The sequence below is a fragment of the Vigna angularis genome, chromosome 8, assembly GCF_016808095.1.
Source record: "Vigna angularis cultivar LongXiaoDou No.4 chromosome 8, ASM1680809v1, whole genome shotgun sequence".
Taxonomy (NCBI): Eukaryota; Viridiplantae; Streptophyta; class Magnoliopsida; order Fabales; family Fabaceae; genus Vigna; species Vigna angularis.
Genome location: NC_068977.1, coordinates 12,667,994 through 12,687,419, shown reverse-complemented (window position 1 = coordinate 12,687,419; position 19,426 = coordinate 12,667,994). Strand labels below are relative to the sequence as shown.

The 19,426-nt window shown below is 29.9% G+C and overlaps 1 protein-coding gene across 1 annotated transcript; it reads left to right on the top strand.

Annotated features, from left to right (window-relative positions):
* The first annotated feature begins 1,535 nt into the window (after nt 1-1,535).
* LOC108345397 (cytokinin hydroxylase) lies at nt 1,536-13,452 on the top strand. The gene is made up of 5 exons (XM_017583995.2): nt 1,536-1,815; nt 3,335-3,561; nt 7,504-7,745; nt 10,722-11,091; nt 12,914-13,452. Exons 1-5 carry the CDS (start codon nt 1,536-1,538, stop codon nt 13,331-13,333), a joined length of 1,539 nt encoding a protein of 512 aa, XP_017439484.1. The 3' UTR covers nt 13,334-13,452.
* The last annotated feature ends 5,974 nt before the right edge of the window (nt 13,453-19,426 follow it).

The following is a 19,426-nucleotide window of genomic DNA, read 5'->3' as shown; positions in this document are numbered from 1 at the left end:
TTACTGACGTATTTTGGTCGCCTGTAATATTAATTTTTCTTTATAGATGAAAGGTCGAAGAGAAGTCAAGAATGATAACACAAAAATAATAAAGAATATAATAGTGAACTTTTTTGTTATTATTTGTTGTTTATTGTTTTGCTATTTAAAACTTCTTTTTCCAGTTACTCATTTCATAAAAATCAGCACCAAAATATCTTGCAAATTATATATTTTCCTTAAATCTATTATACATTGCTATGTGAAATGATTTCAAAAATACTATATATCCCTATAGTGTTTTTCTGTGTTTTTATTAATTACTTAACCGATCAAAATCAAACTTACTTAAGCATGTATATTTAGCATGCACACCATATCAATTAAAAACAACTGAAGAAAAAGTGACAGAAAAATTATTTTAAGTAAACATTTAACCATACTCCCAAATCACGTTCTAAACTCAAATGTTTATTTTACCCATTCCAAAAGATCTATTTTTACTTCTCAATTGAACAAACATTATCATCATTTTTATATTATATTATATATATATATATATATAACAAAATCAATAAATTTTTTAACAAATCTAACAATTAATATTTATCGATAAAAAAATATTTTTTAAATTGATATTGTCTATAAATTATTTATTGTATTTAATGACACATCTTCAATATATTATTTACTATATTAGTAAAAGGTGAAAATTTTAAAAAGGATCCATTTAATTGAAACTTATCTTAACACACTGTCACTGAGTGAATTCTAAATCTCTTAATAATCATACAGTAGTACAACTTTTGGTAACAATTATTTTATATCCATAATTTTATACTTATCTTTTAATCATAATAGAAATGCGAAATAAAGTCCAGATATTAACATAAAATGATTATCGATTTATTTTATAATTATGTTTTTACTAAAACATATTAAGTTTAATTAATATGAAAGCAATTACAATAAAAACATTTCTTATATAATAATCTAATTATAAACTGTAATAGAAAAATTACTAATTTGAGAATAATATATTAAAAACTATATTCAATATAAATATTAATCAGTCTATAACTTTTTACCACTAATCAAAACCAAGCCCAACTATTTAATATTAAACCTTATGAACTAATAAAGGAGAAATATTAAAATTTATGATGCATGATTTTTTTAACAAAAGCAGTAAATGCACCTTCTAATTTAATTTGATAAATGCAATTACATTTCTATTTTTACAATTCTTCAATAATGACTGAACTTTCGGTTTCGTTGAAATCTTCACCAATTTTAATATGCAATCACATTTACAATAACTTCCACTATTATTTATATTCTGATTGAAGTCCCCACCAGCCCCACCTTTATTATCAAATGAAAAAAAAAACCTTTTGGGTTATATTATTATATATATATATATATATATATATATATATATATATATATATATATATATATATATATATATATATATCAGTATAATTCATGAAACAAACTTGTGTCTGATTGATTCACAGCTGTTCTGCATCATCTTTTGTTGGTGTTTTGCATGAATGGTAATGGTGATTGTGACAACCCTTTTGGTTATATTTGTGAGTGTGGTGTTGAAGGTTGGCTATGACACCATTTCATGTTACTGGCTGACTCCAATGCGCATAAGGAAGATGATGAAGAAACAAGGTGTGCATGGTCCTAAACCCAGTTTTCTCATTGGCAACATCACAGAAATGACATCTCTTGTTTCAAGAGCAGTTTCTCAAGACATGAAAACTATCAGCCATGATATTGTTGCTCGTATTTTGCCACATTTTGTTGTCTGGTCCAACCAATATGGTATGTCTCTTTCACAAACACATGCACACAATTTATCCATGTCAAATTTTATTATGCACACTCTCATGCTTGTAATTTTTGTAATTGAATGAAAATGAAATTTCAAGTATTGTACACACTCAATTAGAGGTAATTCTGTAGAGAGTGTAAAATCTATATAAAATTGGATCTCACCTATTTTATATAGATCAAAATTATTGGAGTAAGGCTAAATTCAGATTCCTATTTTCTAAGAGAATTTAGCTCGGATTTTCAAACATTCAAATCCAAATAATTGAATGGAATCCAAATTTATATTTTCTGAAAAAAATAATATTTATAAATTCATTAAAATTTATTTTAAAAGTCATTTTTTTTTCAAATATGATTTTCATGTGTGAAATATTTTAAATAAAGGTTAACTGTGTTGGATTCACAATAATAACTAGAAAAAACACAGCAATTTCTATACTAAAATAGTTTCATAAGATAATATATATATATATATATATATATATATATATATATATATATATATATATATATAATTTAATAATGTTTCTAGGACATAAGATTTTTAATGTATATTAATAATTTAATAAAAGAATTATATAACATAAAGATTATATCCCGTGATTATATAATTTGATTTACGACGTAGTGTGCGTGGAGAGAATTTTGAGTTATTTTCTGGAAAGTTTAAGAGGCAAGAAATATCGCATCGAACGAAGACCCTGCAACAGGGAAGTTGTCGACGTTGATACTCGTAGGAAAACTCATCGACGGGTACCTATCGGAGATAGCTTCCAACGCAAATCTCAAGCAGGAGATGTTCTACAATTTTTTCATCTCGATGAGGCAGGACTCTTTCAACGTGTCAAGAGTTAGGAAGGAAAGTTGTAAACACACCTGAGTTAGACGTTAGTCATATCAGCTGGTTTTTAACGCTGTTAATTTTGGAGGACCACAAATTAAGGTTTTCTTATAAGATGGGGTCTAAAATGTACATTAGTTTGAAAGAGGGATTAAAAACAAATTCATTTGATAGTTTAAAGACTAAAAACATATTTAACCCTTTTTATGATATTCAATAAAATATAAATGTTTGGTTTTGTGGCCATGAAAAGAGTAGAAAGATGGAAATGGAAAGAAAATTTCTCAATATCACAACCATCAAAAGTTTTTGAATTACCACAAAATTTCTTCAAAATTAATTATTCTTGTTTCTCTCATATTGTAAGTTACGTATAATAGATTGTATGTATATACACACAATCTGTTCTTTATTTGTCCATGCTCTTATATATCGATCACATCAATTGGATTTATAAGGAACATATTAAACGAGAAATGAAGACAATTAATTTAAAATGAAACTTAAGCAAAGTCACCCTCACCATTGATGTGTTTTATATGATCAAGATTAAATATGTTTAATCAAATATGTTCTTATATATATCTCTATATACATGCATGTGCATAAGTGTGTTACACTTAGTTTTCTTATAATTTTCTTATTGGCTTTATCATGATCATGTAGGAAAGAGATTCTTGTATTGGAATGGAATAGAACCAAGGTTGTGTCTAACAGAAACTGCACTGATAAAGGAATTTCTGTCAAAGTACAACTCCATGTCTGGAAAATCATGGCAACAACAACAAGGTACCAAACATTTCATTGGGAAAGGGTTGTTGATGGCCAATGGTAAAGATTGGCAGTACCAACGTCACATGGTTGCCCCAGCGTTCATGGGAGAGAGACTTAAGGTATATGTTTGCTGTTTATACTAATTTTAATTTGAAGTCATCACTAGAAATTTTAGAAATACATTTTTTAATATATTCATTCAAAATATATTTTATGATCATTAATTGAAAGTGTTGGAAATATCAATTCTAAAATTTCAGCAATAGTTTCAATGAGTGATTTTGAGATTAAGTGGATTGTTGTGAATATTGGTATAAGTGTGTATTGATAATTTTCTTGAGTCTTTTGGAATGGTAAGAAACCATTGAGGTTGATTCTAGATATTACTTATAATCCTTATTGTAAATAGGTCATTGGGTAACCAAATAAAAGAGAAGTGAAAGAATATCTCAATTTGAAGTGTTTATCGGTTTTTATAACTTTTAAGATGGAGATTTGGATATGAGGTTTGGTAAAAAAACCAATATCAAGATCAAAGTAATAAAGTATATAATGAAAATCGTTTTTAATTTCAAATACACATCTTTTTTAGTTAAACAATTAAGTCTTTTAATCATTAATATGACCAAGTCTTTGATGTCACAAAGATATCTCCTTGTACATATCATTCACATTATCCTTAACAATCAAAGTTTTAGTAGCGGGTTTCATTCATTCCTAATTGCACAGTATTTTTCACCACTTTTAGTATTCTTAGACACTCTCGATATCTTCCTGATACATTATCTAGTTGAATTTCACTCACTCATCGTTTTCACTAGACAAACCTATCTAACTTATGTTTAACTCCACCAAGTTAAACATCAGAGTTTCACTCACTTCTAGTTTTCATTAGATATACACATCTAGCTACCATTTAACTCCGTAAACTTAAATGTAAAATGTTTTTATTCTCTTCACAATTTACAATCAAAATATTGATTACAAGTCCTTAGACGATAACTCTCTTCTCTCTTCTTACAATAGTAAGCTTATATATCAATAAAGCTTGAGAGTGTTTCTCTTCTTAAGCTTTTCTCTTTCAAATATTTTATTTTGAGTTTGTGTGCTATTGAGCTTTTTCTCAACATTGTTCGCTTGAGCCTTTTCTTTCTATATGTTATTCCCTTGATTCTCTTTTTGAATGATCTTTTATTTAAAGGCTTCTCAAAAAGATATATGTTAGACAAAGCTTTGCTTTGATCTTGAGTCTTTTTATTCTTGCCGTATGTAGTAGTCGTTTGGTGAAAGTCAACTTGTTAAAGCAAGCTTACTTTTTCAGTTGACAAAAGTAGGTAGCAAGATTTTTCTGGCATGACTTTTGATGAGGACAACATTCCGTGAATGTCTTCTTGTTTCTAGCATCCACTTCTGATTTGTATAGGATAAAGCATGTGGATACATGTAATGGACAATCTACACAAAATAGAGTATCACTTTTGTTATTTTTAAATGTTGACCATTTAATGAAATTTAATGCTTGTTCAGAATAACAAAGTACTTTTTACGATTTCTACCATTCAGGTAGAATTTGATCATTTAAGTTTTTCACTAAGATATCAATCAATTGATGAAGACTTCACCATATGATCATTTATGTAAACGCTTCTTAAAGTTTTTCTCTGTTCTATTCAAAAATGTGTTTAGCAAGGTGTCTTTCAACTCAAATTTTTGGAATATCATATGAGACTTTTAGCGTGCTTTCCAAAAACATCGTTTGACACTTTTAACTATCAAGATATATTGAGAGTTTGTTTGATCATCACCTAGCGATGTATAACGTTTGTTGCATTCAACAGGACTTTTATTGACGCATTAATTAGAGAAACCGTTTGGTGGTGCGTTTGTTCATACCTAGTTGTTTTTACTAAGGCTTCCTTAAGTTGTTTAGGTTTTTCAGAGCATTTTCACAAACCACTTATATTTTGGCTATATTGTTATTCTGATGACAAAATTGTCATATGGTAATTTCGTTTAATGTTGTTTGTTAAACTTCAAAATATATAAGAGCATTTACACAATTCGTTCTTATAGACGATCTTGTCTAAACATAACTTCTTCGTAGGTGTAACATACATTGTAGCACCACTATTAATTATCCATATACTCTCATCTAATACAAGATTGATAGATAAATAATCATGAAGAAGAATAAGATCACCACATGGAGTAGTAATAGTAATAAAATGTTCATCATCATGATCCTTTTCTTTCTACTTTCACTTGCTTTTGTTTTCCATTTTTTCGTAGAAAAAATTTCTTTAGATGTGTCTAGGTTTATTATAGTATTAACACCTCATGTTATTGTATCTTGACTTGGACATTATCTTATTATTCTCTTTACCATTCTTTGGTTCCTTTTCCTAACACCCTATTTTAGGTGACAAAAACCTCGTTCTTTATTAAGTGTTTCGCTCTTTGTCATTTGGAGATAAACATTGCCACTAGAAACATTGTTTGTAATTGAACCTCGAAAAAGATCCCAAGATTCAGGTAGAGTATTTAGTATCTATAGTCCCAAAATTTTATCATCAAAATTGATACTCACTTCTGATAGTTGATTTAAGAACACTTGAAACTCATGTGAATGATATGAAATAGTGGAAGAATTCTCCACATACCTCAAATTTAATAAGTAATTCAACAAATACAAATTATTATTTTCTAACATAGAAACATATAATTATTCAATCTTCTGCCACAAAGTTCTAGCATGTATCCTAATAATAATGTGATTATAAACATTGTTTTCTAGATATTGTTGAATAATAATAATATGATTATAAACATTGTTTCTACATGTTGAATAAAACCTTCTGCTCAAAAGTTTCATTAATCAAACATAGAATATGACTTTTGAGTAGTAAAGATTGGAAATGCACTTTCTTCACAACCAACAAGACTTTCATCTTACCCATCTACAAATGATAATTTGTAACCGATTAAAGTAACCATATTTATATTTGCCTCCATCATTAAAAACACTTATCTACTTGGATAAAGTGAGAAAAAATAACTTCACAAGAGTTTGAGCTTTTTTAGATATACAATTTGGTAGTCCAACTCAATAATATTGTTTTCTTTTCATATTTTTGTGCATACAACTTATAACTGACAGGGTCTTTTCAAAATTGTTTAAGATTTGTAATGAAGAGAACTATTGAAATTGCTAAAAATCTTTAAGGACTTTTTTTTTTTCAAGTTTGTTTAGAAATCTGACAATCGTTCGTACTAATATGTTGTAAATTGGAGGTTCAAAAAAGTGAAATTATCCAACTAGAACCTATTTAAATTTTAAATTTCCTCATAAATAATAATCAGAAAGTTAGGATTTTAGCTTTTAAAAATGTTTAGGATCGACCTTGTGAAAATGGTAAGTACGATAGATTAGTCTATTTATTTAAATATGAAAAAAATATAAATACTAGACTCACTTGATATCTTAATAAGTTAATAATCTCAAATTGTAACTATAAGTTAGGTAAGATTTAAGTATGTGATATACAATTTAGTCATTTGCGTATAAAAAACTACATTGTGATTGTATTTTACTACTTCAAATCGGGTCCAATAAGTGTTAACAGGTTCTTTCTTAAAGTTGTCATGTTACCTACTTAAAATTAAGGATGTTAACTTATTTGCAAACCTTATATAAAATAAGCATCTAAATAGAACAATAGACCAAATCACGTTTATAAAAAGGTTAGCTCTTGAGTAAAAGCAGAAGAAAAAAAGTCTTTTATAAATAATAGGGTAAATTAAACCTTAATTTTATAAAACAGATAAATTTGTGTATTTCACTTATTTTATTGTGTTCATGCTTGTGTTTGTTCTGTCATTTATCGTTTCAAGTGTGACATATTTAGAATAGAAATTTATTAAAAACTATAAAACTGTGATGGTGAGTGGCAGAAAATTTAAAGGTTTTTAATAAATTTTAACTCATAATGCACATGATGAGTTCTTAACAATAAATTAAGAAATGGTTGGAATTAAAATGATGAAGGACATTTAATGTATAGGGCTATGCTGGGCACATGGTGGAATGCACAAAGGATATGCTTCAATCATTGCAAAATTCATTAGAAAGTGGGCAAAGTGAGTTGGAGATTGGAGAGTATTTAACTGAACTCACTGCAGATATTATCTCAAGAACTGAGTTTGGCTCAAGCTATAAAAAGGGAAAGCAACTTTTCTTTCTCCTCACACAGCTTCAGACTCGTTGTGCTCAAGCAACTCGCCATCTTTTCCTTCCTGGAAGCAGGTATATGGAAGAGTGTTTAGAATTTTTAATATGCCAACCATACAAGGTGATAATGTCATTTGCTTTTTTACCAAACATACAGGAATAAGCTAAAGAATATATCATATAATTAATGTTAAAGAGAAAGATAGTTAACTAGTGAAAATATGATTGCACAAAAATGGTAAAGCTTATATTAGGGGTAAATTTTAAACATGATTAAAATTGATTTCTAATGTAAAATTTGCATTTACTTATATATTGTGATTTTACTTTATATGTAGTCAAGAAGTCTCTAACACAATTTTTTGTGTTGACGAATAATTATCTTTAAAATACACATGTAAACATTAGAGGAAGATGAATAATGTTTTTGAAAACCTTTCGTGATACACTCTTCCCATGGATAAATGTTGATGGAAACAGAAAGCACGAGCTGGAACGGTAGTGAAGGGATGATGAAGCAGCGAAAAAAAAATGATGGAAGCTAGATGGAATTAAGAGCTCTAGGTGTAAGGTATGGATGGTGTACGGTGTGAGCTATGATGCGTAGTAGGTAGTCTATCTAAGGAAGGTGGCTAAAGAAGGTTAAGCTCTCTCTCTAGTCGGGACTTTGTAGAGGGAAGAAATCTAGAGTGATCTCAAGAAATGTTCCTTACCATATATCACAAAGTGAACACAAAGGAGTGAAGAAGGTGGATTTATAGATTCATCCAAGCCCTCCCACGATGCTCACAACCAAGGCTAATCATCAGCCGCAAATGATGGATCACATGACACGTATTTCAACATGTTTTTAATATGAAACATATGAACAAGCTCGAGCTACACTCGCTTGATGCAAGGGACTTCATGCACGTGCTAGACTGATGAGGGTATGCACTAGGCGTTGACCAATCCAGAAATCATTTTAGGCTTTGCTCCAAATGAAATAGTTCTCCACTTCACCTTGCTTGGATGTGTCTTCAAGGTCCTCTTGGAGTCTTTTGGCCATACTTCTAGTTAGGGCCTTGATTGTAGTATCGACTTAAGCCCACGCTATCATTTCGTAATGTAGTGTCTAATGGTTTATATATGAGAGATATAAACTGTAAGATGTTTAGACGTTGATTTTAAAGAGATGAATAATTGGAAAACATTTTAAATATCAAAACAGTAAATTATATATTTTATATTGGTTCACTCGACCTGAGCTACATTCAATTCTCCCTTAAAAAATCTTAAAGTATTCCATTAATCTTTAGCAAGATTGCACGAGTTTAATCTCTCCAAATTTACAATGAGTATTCTCACCACTCTCGGTTCCCCTAGTCAACACGACTAGTCCAAGTTTAACTACTCCTAGCTTACATGTATTCTAACAAATTTTGGTCTCAAGTATTCTAATCACTTTTTGTCTTAACCCTAGACAACACGTCTAAACAAGTGTTTTAATTCTCTTCGGAATTTAAAATACAAAATGTGTTATGAGAAAAATTATATATGATAACTCTCAAGAAGAGGATATAAACAATACAAAGATTTTTGTGATTTGCTAAATTTCTTTTCTGAAAAGAAATATACAACGTCAGACAATGTATGAGCACAGGGAGCTTGTCTTAGCTTTCATGTCGCTATTTTTCTTTTTTTTCTTCTTGTTATCATTCTTGTCTTTTCTTCAAGCTTCCGTCTATATATAACTTCTCTTGAAAGATGGCCTTTAGATAAAAAAGTTGACTTTAGGAGAGCAGGTAACTTTAGGTAGGAAGTCAGATTTTAGTCTACTTTGTAGAAGTTCAACACTTTAACATAGCCTTTACCTAAACTAAGCTTGTACGATGTAACATAGTAGAAGGCTTTAAGGGAAACATTCCCAGAATGTTCTTAATATCTCATAAGTCTTTTTTTGGGGTGCATTGATTGTGATCATATCTTTCTACTTTAGTGATATGCACAAATATCAAGAGTAAAGTATACAAGTATCAAAGCACTTTATCATACCAGCATTAAATGTTTTGAACATTGATAAGTGTTAGATTGTATTACATGTTCAAGACATTTTATCATTTATCATGTCATTCATAAATGTATCGTTTGATAAAACATACATCATGTATAATTATCAGATGACATAAAACATTAGATGCTTCTTCAAAGGCTATATAACATTTGGCGGTCATTCATCAAACGATGCACTCTTAAGACGCTTAATTTGATATATCACTAGTATAAAAATTTCTTTTAGCCTTAGTATTATAAAAGAGATAGACTTTATTGTTCATAGACGCTAACTTGTTAACCGATTTAAAAGACAAACACTTCTTTTTCTTAGACGTTATTCATAACTTTAGTTCATTAGACAGTTTAGTCTAGAAAACGTTATTTAGACGATACATAATATTTCTTTCTTTAGATGCTATTTCATTAAAACAACTTTTCATGCACAACATTATTTTGTTTAATGTTTTTTTGTTAAACTTCAAAACCTCTATTACTTAGATGGTTTATTCTCTAGACGATCTTATGTTAACAATCTTGAATGTAAAACTAAATATTTATACATGGTCTAGTAATGATGTTAATAAGAAATGATAAGATAAGTTCAACAAACCCCACTAAAATAAGCTTAAAAATAAATTTTAGCTTTTAACTTAACCTTAAAAAGCAATCTACATGATAAAATTTACTCTTATTTATATAGTATAATTTAACACTATAATTAATCAATGTACTACTAACCTTGACTTTATTTTAATTAGTAAGTATTATGATAAATCACAAATAATTCTCTATATATGTCCTCATTTTATTGGATATCTTTGTCCATCATTTTCCTTGTATTATTACAGTAATAATCATAGTTAGAAACTTAAGGTGTGACCTCTTTTACTTTTACTTCTAGGTCTATTTTTGTCTTCCTTTTTGCTAAAATTATGATTCATAATAGTAGTAGTGAAATAGTGAATTGAAATAGTTCCCATATCTTAAAGTGAACTTACACCATCGATGATGAAATAGGTTTTTCCCCAGCAAGTACAATAGAGAGATAAAGAGTTTGAAGATGGAGGTGGAGAAACTGTTGATGGAGATGATAAAGGGTAGGGAAGATTGTGTGGAGAAAGGGAGAAGCAATTCATATGGGAATGATTTATTGTGTATACTCTTGGATGAGATGAAGAAAGAAAGTGGTAGCTTGAATATTCAACTAGTTATGGATGAATGCAAAACATTTTTCTTTGCTGGTCATGAAACCACTGCTCTCTTACTCACTTGGACAGTCATGTTGCTAGCAACAAATCCTCATTGGCAAGACAAAGTCAGAGCTGAAGTCAAACACATTTTCAAAGGGGAAACTCCATCACTTGATAAACTCTCCAAGCTCACTCTGGTTAGTTCCAACTATATCATTATTAATTATGTCTTTCATTTTTCATTACTTCATTTATCTTATACTTTATTTAAACAGTCTGCTTCTCATATATTCATACTTTTATCAACTAATTAAAACTATTTTATATGTCATTTTTAAAATACTGCTATTCTATTTATAGGAGTATATATAATGTACAAAAGTTTAAAACTTTGCAGTCTAAGTTGAAAAACATGATATTGAATGATTTTTTTCTGTAATTTATACTTTTTAAAATATTTTTGCATTCTTTTTTTTTTTTTCAAACAATGATGAAATATGGTCATCCTAATAAAAAGGAGTATATATTGAAGATGAAATAACATTGGCAGGAGGTAAGTTAGCTGCAACCCACTTTTTTTTCCTTTAATCTTATGGCATTTCTTCCTGCACCTCCATAAATTTTTTATTTCAAATGTATAATTAAAATGAATTTTTTTTATTTGAAATTTTACATTTCATAATATAAACTATAAAAGTTCATTTTGGATTGCATAAATTATAATATATTCTAAACTATATCTTGGAATACAATTTTTTGGATTCTGGACTGTGTAATAGAAAATAAAAAACACATTCCATGTTAAATATTTCATAATATAATATTGATATTTTGGATTGCATAGTTTAGAATACAAGAATTTATCAAAATGTAAGGGAGGTGCAGGAAGAAGTGGCTTACTTTAACAACAAAAGTTCTTTCCGATGCCAGTTACATTGTAAGCCCAGCCCAAATTCCCAATGGTATATGAAATTTAGGGACAACATTATACGTGTTCTTGTTGCTATTTTTCAATTAAAATTTAAGGTTTATTTTGATAACCATTGTGCTAGAGGATTTTATAAAATATTTTAGCTAAAGAAAAGTTTAAATTCAATTGAAGAATAGAACCAATAACACCTATTTCTAATTTTTTTTTTGCTTTAAAATAACTCAAGTTATTAACATGTAACTTTTTATCATGACGGTGATGGGATGTGATGGACTTTATCATTTACATGCTCATTAAATTTGTTCTCTATTAATTTAATATCAACAACCCGTATTAGAATATATATATATATATATATATATATATATATATATATATATATATATATATATATATATATATATATATATATATATAAAACTTTTTTTGTAAGGAATCCACTTTAAAGTAAAAAAAAGTAATTAACAGTTTTAAATAACTTGTCCTTTGAATATAAGTAAAACCAATATGATATGGTAGACTCAAATATAAATAAATCTAAGTAATTTAACTTTATTTAGTGGTCTATTTTTTTTTATTATGATATCAATACATTATATAATCTCTATATTTATAAAATCCATTTAAATAACTCTTTATAATTAATGAATTAGTTAACTTAGTTGGTAATATCAAGGTTGTCCCAAATTTACATCTTTCCTGAAATTATTTTGAACATTAAGGAAACATGTTATTTTCTTTTTTCTTAATATTGTCATTCATTATTGATTTAATTTTTTTCATTATCATTACTTTTTATTAGTTATGTGTATGAATAGTCTTCTAAACTACACTTTATACAATACAAAGCTACTTCCAAGGTAGTGAGACATAGTTTAATCCCTAGGAAAAAGAAATAACATACTAAGAAAAATCAATCCCATTAAAAAGATGTTGTACTAATTAAAGTACTTTCATTTTTATCTGATATAGAATTTAGCTTCAGACATGAATTTTGAACAAAATTTCACTCACAAATATCCAACTAAATTATGTGTAAAGAAAGATTATTGTAATAATAAACATAAGTTGTTTATCCGATATTGCAGTTACAGATGGTGATAAACGAGGCAATGAGATTGTATCCTCCTGCAACTGTGCTTCCGAGAATGGTTTTCGAAGATATTGAGTTGGGAGATCTCCACATTCCTAAGGGCTTATCAATTTGGATTCCAGTGTTGGCCATTCACCATAGTGAAGAACTGTGGGGTGAAGATGCAAACGAGTTCAACCCTGAGAGGTTTGCTTCAAAATCATTCATATCTGGTCGCTTCATACCCTTTGGTTCTGGCCCTAGAAACTGTGTTGGACAATCATTTGCCATGATGGAGGCCAAGATCATACTAGCCATGTTCATATCTCAGTTTAGCTTCACCATTTCTCAGAGTTATAAGCATGCACCAGTGCTTCTCCTCACAATTAAACCTAAATATGGTGTTCAAGTTTGTTTGAAGCATTTAGATCCATAATTCTACTAAAAACTTCTTGTTCTAGGCTCTTTACTTGTTGGATTTGTTATGGTGGATATTTATAAGTTGTTGTTCGTAGTCAATAATATAATGAATAAGATTATCTTTGGTTGATAATAGTTGATATGTGATTGTTATATGAAATTCTTTGGTGTGGGTATATATGTATACAAACCCTCAAGTTTGAAACAAAAAAGCTTTTGCTTTTGCATATAGACAATTTAATTAGTTCTTCAACTTTTCAGATGATCAAACTTATTAAAAAAAAATTGCCTTTCATTCAAGGTGCGCAAATCCCACTTATCAACGAAGAAATAAAAAAATTAGGCAAAAAACATGAAAATTCGGAATAGGAGTAGAGGGGTCTTACCAGAACGTGTTGTTTAACTACCTGTAGAGGAATTTGTAATCAGTAGTGAATAGTCAGTAGTGAGTAGAAGATATCATTTTGAATCCATTTCCCTTCTAATTCTTCTTCAACAGAGTGTTAGGATAATATACAGTGATTTTTTCTTTTCCAGTAGAGGTTGCACGAAGGAGTCTCATGAGCACAAAGTGGTCGTGAGCACTCTTTTGAGTAATTTCTTGCATTCTTTGTACTCTATGAACTTAATTATTTCTTTCATTTTAAATAAAGTTTTAGTTTATTGTTTCTGTGTTCAAGATATTGCATTTTTGTTCTTTATTTTTTCTCTTGAAAGATTTTACATTTCCAGCAATATGTTCTTATTGTTTCTGCATTATGAAATTGAATTCTGACTTCTATGTCCGTAACTGTTCTGTTTTAGAGTCCTGAGTCATTTTTGCATTACTAGTTGAAGATAGAGTTGGTAGATGATTTGATAAACTCTTTCCATGGCTGGACTAGAGCTTCTCACGGTTACCGATGCATAATAGAATGGATTGAAGGATGAGGCAGGGGAACTCGAGCAAGGATTGTAGCTGTTCGATGAAATGAAGATGAATGGCTCTCGGTGAAATGGTTAGGTGTGGGTTAAGGTGCGAGAATGGGCCTAGAAGGAATCCTATCTAGGCAAAGTGGCTAGAGGAGATAAAAATCTTTATCTGGCCGTGACTTCGAAAGGAAACGAATCTGGAGGGAAACGAATCTGGAGTGATCTCAATAGAGGTTCATTATCATAAGCATCAAGTGATTACAATGGAGTGGGGAAGATGGATTTATAAGATGATCTAAGCCTTTCCATGGTGCCTATGATGAATGGATTGAGTGTCACATAATAGAGCATGTTTACAATGAGCAAGACATGTGGAACATGAGCTACATGTGAAGGAGCTGAAACACTGGTGTTTAGCGGCTGGAAGGTGCACTGGGCGTTGCTTCGTTGATTAATTCAAACACCTTTTATTAGTGATTTCAAGATTCAAAATTTTTTAAAGATTTAAAAAGCTTTTGAAATCCAATTCACTCTCCCCCTCTTAACTTGAGATATAGAGATTACTTTTCTAACAACGTTGATTTTGATAATTTTGCTGTAGCTAGCTCGGTGATCTAAAAATTACGAGTTAGTAGTCAAAAGAAAGCTCTTTGAGTATATATTTCAACAAAACAAGAATCATCTCATTTGGAGTTATGTAAAGAAAATTATAAGTAAAACAATAAACAAATGTCAGAGTTGGCAAAGCATAATAAAACGTTAACTTTAAAAAATTAACTGCACATATTTAAATGTCCAAAATTACGAATTAGTAGTCAAAAGAAAAACCTTTGAGTTTACTTTCCAAGAAAAAAAGAATCATCTCAATTGGAGTTTTGTGGAAAAAGTTATGCATGAAACAATCGTAAAGGTCAGAGTTGATAACATGTTGTCTTAAACATGTTTTTGGACTTAACACAAATTGACATGTGTTGGGTTCCTTTAGATTAAATAGAATAGCATTTAATGATTTTCTAGTCTTATCGTGTATAAATAGAGGGTTTATGCTTTATCTTGGTAGTTAAAAGGATGATTCCTTTTGCCTGTGTAAGGCGAAAGGTGGATTTCGAGTCCTGCTCATTTTCCTTCTTTGAGGGGGTACAAATGTCTCGTCCATAGGTTTTTACTCGTGCTGTGTATTTACTCGTTAGTCCTTAAAGAACAGGGGAGATATGTCTGAAGCAACGTGTGGAGGACAACTCTTGTTCGTAGTTCATTAATTACATGTGAATGATTGGTATTGATATATCTTTATTAGTTGTGTGTGAAGGATGAGAATCGAGATAAGTCAAATAATTACATGTGAGAGATAGGAAGCGAGTCATGTCCGAAGTTAGGCATGGAGGAGGACTCGTCTTCATTTGTTCTGGTTATCTGGTTTTACACGATACAGTACAAGAGGATAAAACAAACTTAAATTCACTTAATAATAGAATGAATTTTCGGAATAGACTAACTAATTACAATTATATCTCAGGCTGTTTCAGTAAAGATAGTATGACCTTGTTGACACACTTATGATATTATTGAATGTTTGAAGTGTGTAAGTAAGTTTATCTATATTTGGGGCGTTTATAATGATCGTTTCATTATATGGGAGTAAATGATGTTTCAGGTCAAGCTAGAGTCGTTTAGTGCGAGAATGCATTGGAAAAACTCTCTAAGATTTTTAAATTGTGCAATGTTGTGGTTGTAATTATTGAACATTTTTTAATTACTCTTTAAACCTTGAAGTTATTATTTCGTAAAGATATAAAATATTATGTCTTTAAATCCAAGAAGAAGTGTTACAATATCCAAATGTGATCTAACTCGACCAATGTTCATCCCAAATTTTGAGGTTGTGGTTCCCTTTCCCATTGTAGCCAGAATATATATTTTGCACTATTACAAAAAGAAAAATATTAGTCTATTTTAAAGTTATAAAACGCTATTGTTGAGATTGTTAATAGGGGGAGCATTGTTAGCTGAACCCACAATCTTAATAATATCTGAGTTTTTGATGACGACAACGCATAATTAATAACACGTGTATTTTGTGTTACATGTTCTATGCTTACATGTTATATGCGTATATGAGAGCATGATTGTGTTGTTGTTGTGTTGTTCATTGCATTTCACTGTGTTATATATGTGATTTAATACATGAATGCATGACACATGTTTCTGGATGAGAAAAACCATAAGCACTAATGTTGAATTTTAATTGTGTGGCAAAACAACAGTTTTAAGTTGATTTCATTATGCGGTGAGTCGATTAAAACTTGTGTCTTTGCACAAACCTTTTTCAAAGTGTGTTGTGAGATTTTTCAAAGAGAAAGTTTTTCAAAACTATGATTTACACTATTACATAGTCGATTATATGCGTGTTGCATTCGACTAAGTCTGTTACTGTTTTAAAAGTCTGTTAATGCTTGATATAACTGTCTAACAATCATATTTTTAAATATGTTGACCAAACATTAAATGTCATTCAACTACATTAATTGCAAATTCAATTAATTGATTTGACTGCTGCTAACTACTATAACAAAATTGTTATATTCGACTAGATTAGTAGCTTAGTCGATTAAAATGCGTCAGAAATGTGTTATCCTATAAATTAACGCGAATTTGATTTCTGTAAGAATTTTTGTGAATCTAACAGTTTTTGTGATATTTTTCAGAAAGTGCTATCTTGCAGAAAGAGGAAAAGAGCTCCAAGAATCAAAAAGTGATTGTGGTGATCATCTCCTTGTGATTTCTTGAAGAGCAAGTTTGCTGTGTATTCAAAGGGCTGATCAATTCTACACATTTGGGTGTAACTGCGAGGTCAGAGTCTACAATCTTTTGAAGATTGGATTGAGGTTCCCTATTGTTACTACATGAAGAAGAGCGTGCGGCGTTCTTGACTTTGAGAGGTGTCTCAAAGGGTTTAGACAGTAGGAGAGGGGATTCTTGTTGCTGGTCTAGTTATTGTACTGCCTATACTTGATTAGAGGGTTAGAGAGGTTTTTATATTTTTGACGTGAGGTTTCTATAAAAAGCCTTGTTGTAAAAACCTTGATCATTATAGTGCATTTGCTTCCCGTGGTTGGAAGGACACTGGATGTAGGCAGGTTGGTCGAACCAGTATAAAAAGCAGTGTTTGCATTTTCTAATCCATACTCTTTTACTTTTAATTGACTTTACTCTATACTTATTCAATTAAGTTTTTGCTGCATTAGAAAGTCTTTTACCTTACGTTTCAAGAAAGCTTTAAAGGAATCACCTTTTGTTAAAAAGATTTTAAAAGACTTTGTTTTTACGTTTCACCAATTCACCATTCCTCTTTGTGTGAGAAATTGTGTCATTCTTATTTAACAGCTATTATAAGCATATATTTTAAATTTTAATTTTGTCAGGTTTTTAAACTTTTTTATTTTAAAAGGAGCACCATGAAAGTTACATATGTCACATCAAAATTTGTAACTTTTATAAAGAAATATATTTTTTAATTTATTTTTAACTAGTTCTTAGAGTCTATCTCTTTTTAGACAAAAAGTATTTAATGTAACATTCCATTTTAATAATACAATACTACTAAAATAGAACATTTAATATTTAATAATCCAAAATGGATAGTCCAAGGTATATATAATATATGAATATAGTCATAAAAAAAATAAAACATAATAATGATTATATAATTTAGAGTTATGGTCGATGTATGATTCTTGGTGATCTCGTACTTGTGGTGGCCTCTACTACTATATAGAGTTATTGTCGATGAGTTTTACTCTACCACACACAAGGTTAATCCTTTCATAGTCTTTGTGTAAGATAAATCTCCTAGACTATGATTGACATCTTATCACTCTCACCACATAACTCATTCTACTTTATATGAGTATGAATGTTATTAGAGTATTAGGGTAAACCTCTAATGTTGACTCCTTAAATAATGACACATTACTTAATTTCATCAAATATGATTTTCTTCTTTAGGAATCCCCACATCACCCTAAATCATATCATTTCAACCTTGTATCAAACCAATAATCACATGAAAAACATAAATAAGATCACAAAACCATAGATGATGAAAAACATGAAAGCATAACATAATGCAAGCCAGTGCTTAACGATACCGAGGCGCTATTAACATTTGTGTGCATAAGCTCAATGTTAAGGGAGCACTCAGTGGCACAAACTAGCACTCAACGTTGAAAACTCCTTAAGTTCTTTGAATTAAGAGCATTCAATGGTGAAAACCAACACTCAAAGTCAGGGCCATAGAGCTCACTGACTTGAGCGCGCTTAGTGGCAGAAACCACCACTCGACGTTCAATCATGAAATTTATCACTAGCTTTAGGTTTTTAAGTTGGCGCCCAACGCCAGAATGGTACAACTCAATGTCACATTATATGTTTCATGAAAATGAGATTTTAACTTGTTCAATTACTAATTTGGTATCGTTTCCTTGTTTGTTCCAAAAACTATTTTTAAAGTATTTTCTACTTGATACCAATGAGACCAATTGCACGAGTTATGAATCACATACTCAATCTGTAACATCCAAATATTTTAAAGGGTATTACTGATAGTAGAGACTAAATTAATTTGATATCTCATATAAACAATCAAACTTTATTTCAATTACTCCAAAGTACAATACCAAACTTACAAACTTTAAACAATATAGTCTTCATCATTGAAATTTCAACTTATAAGTTTTACACAACATAATCTTCCCAATACAAATTTATTCTTTTTACAAAAATCCCTGAAAGTTTTTCCCCGCATCTCTCTCATCCCTAAGCTTTTTCAACCGCATCTGCAACATTATCTAATCACATATAACATGAGTTATATGATCATAGAACAAACAAATAAGGGTAAGCCAACCATATCATATCAATCATTAAACTTGTAATAAGAATAGTTCAAACATGTATTTCAACAATTACTAAAATATCATTACCCCGATGTCATTAATTCATCATTATCAAAATCAACTTCCTCAATTTCATAAACCTTACAATTTTACCATGCTTACTCACGAAGCCTTATGGTCAGACCGCTCTCTGCCTGCTTCCTTAAGCCTCACCTGTATACTATGTATTACTCTCTGAAGCCTTATGGTCAGACCTCTCTCTGCCTGCTTCTATAAAACTTATGAACCACATATTTATGTCA

What these genes read in the sequence shown, in the direction of transcription:
- LOC108345397 (XM_017583995.2), top strand. Translation starts at nt 1,536, where the DNA reads ATGGTAATGGTGATTGTGACAACCCTTTTGGTTATATTTGTGAGTGTG. An exon ending in TGTCTGGTCCAACCAATATG is followed by an intron (nt 1,816 to 3,334) that starts GTATGTCTCTTT and finishes ATGATCATGTAG; the next exon opens with GAAAGAGATTCTTGTATTGG. An exon ending in AACTCTCCAAGCTCACTCTG is followed by an intron (nt 11,092 to 12,913) that starts GTTAGTTCCAAC and finishes CCGATATTGCAG; the next exon opens with TTACAGATGGTGATAAACGA.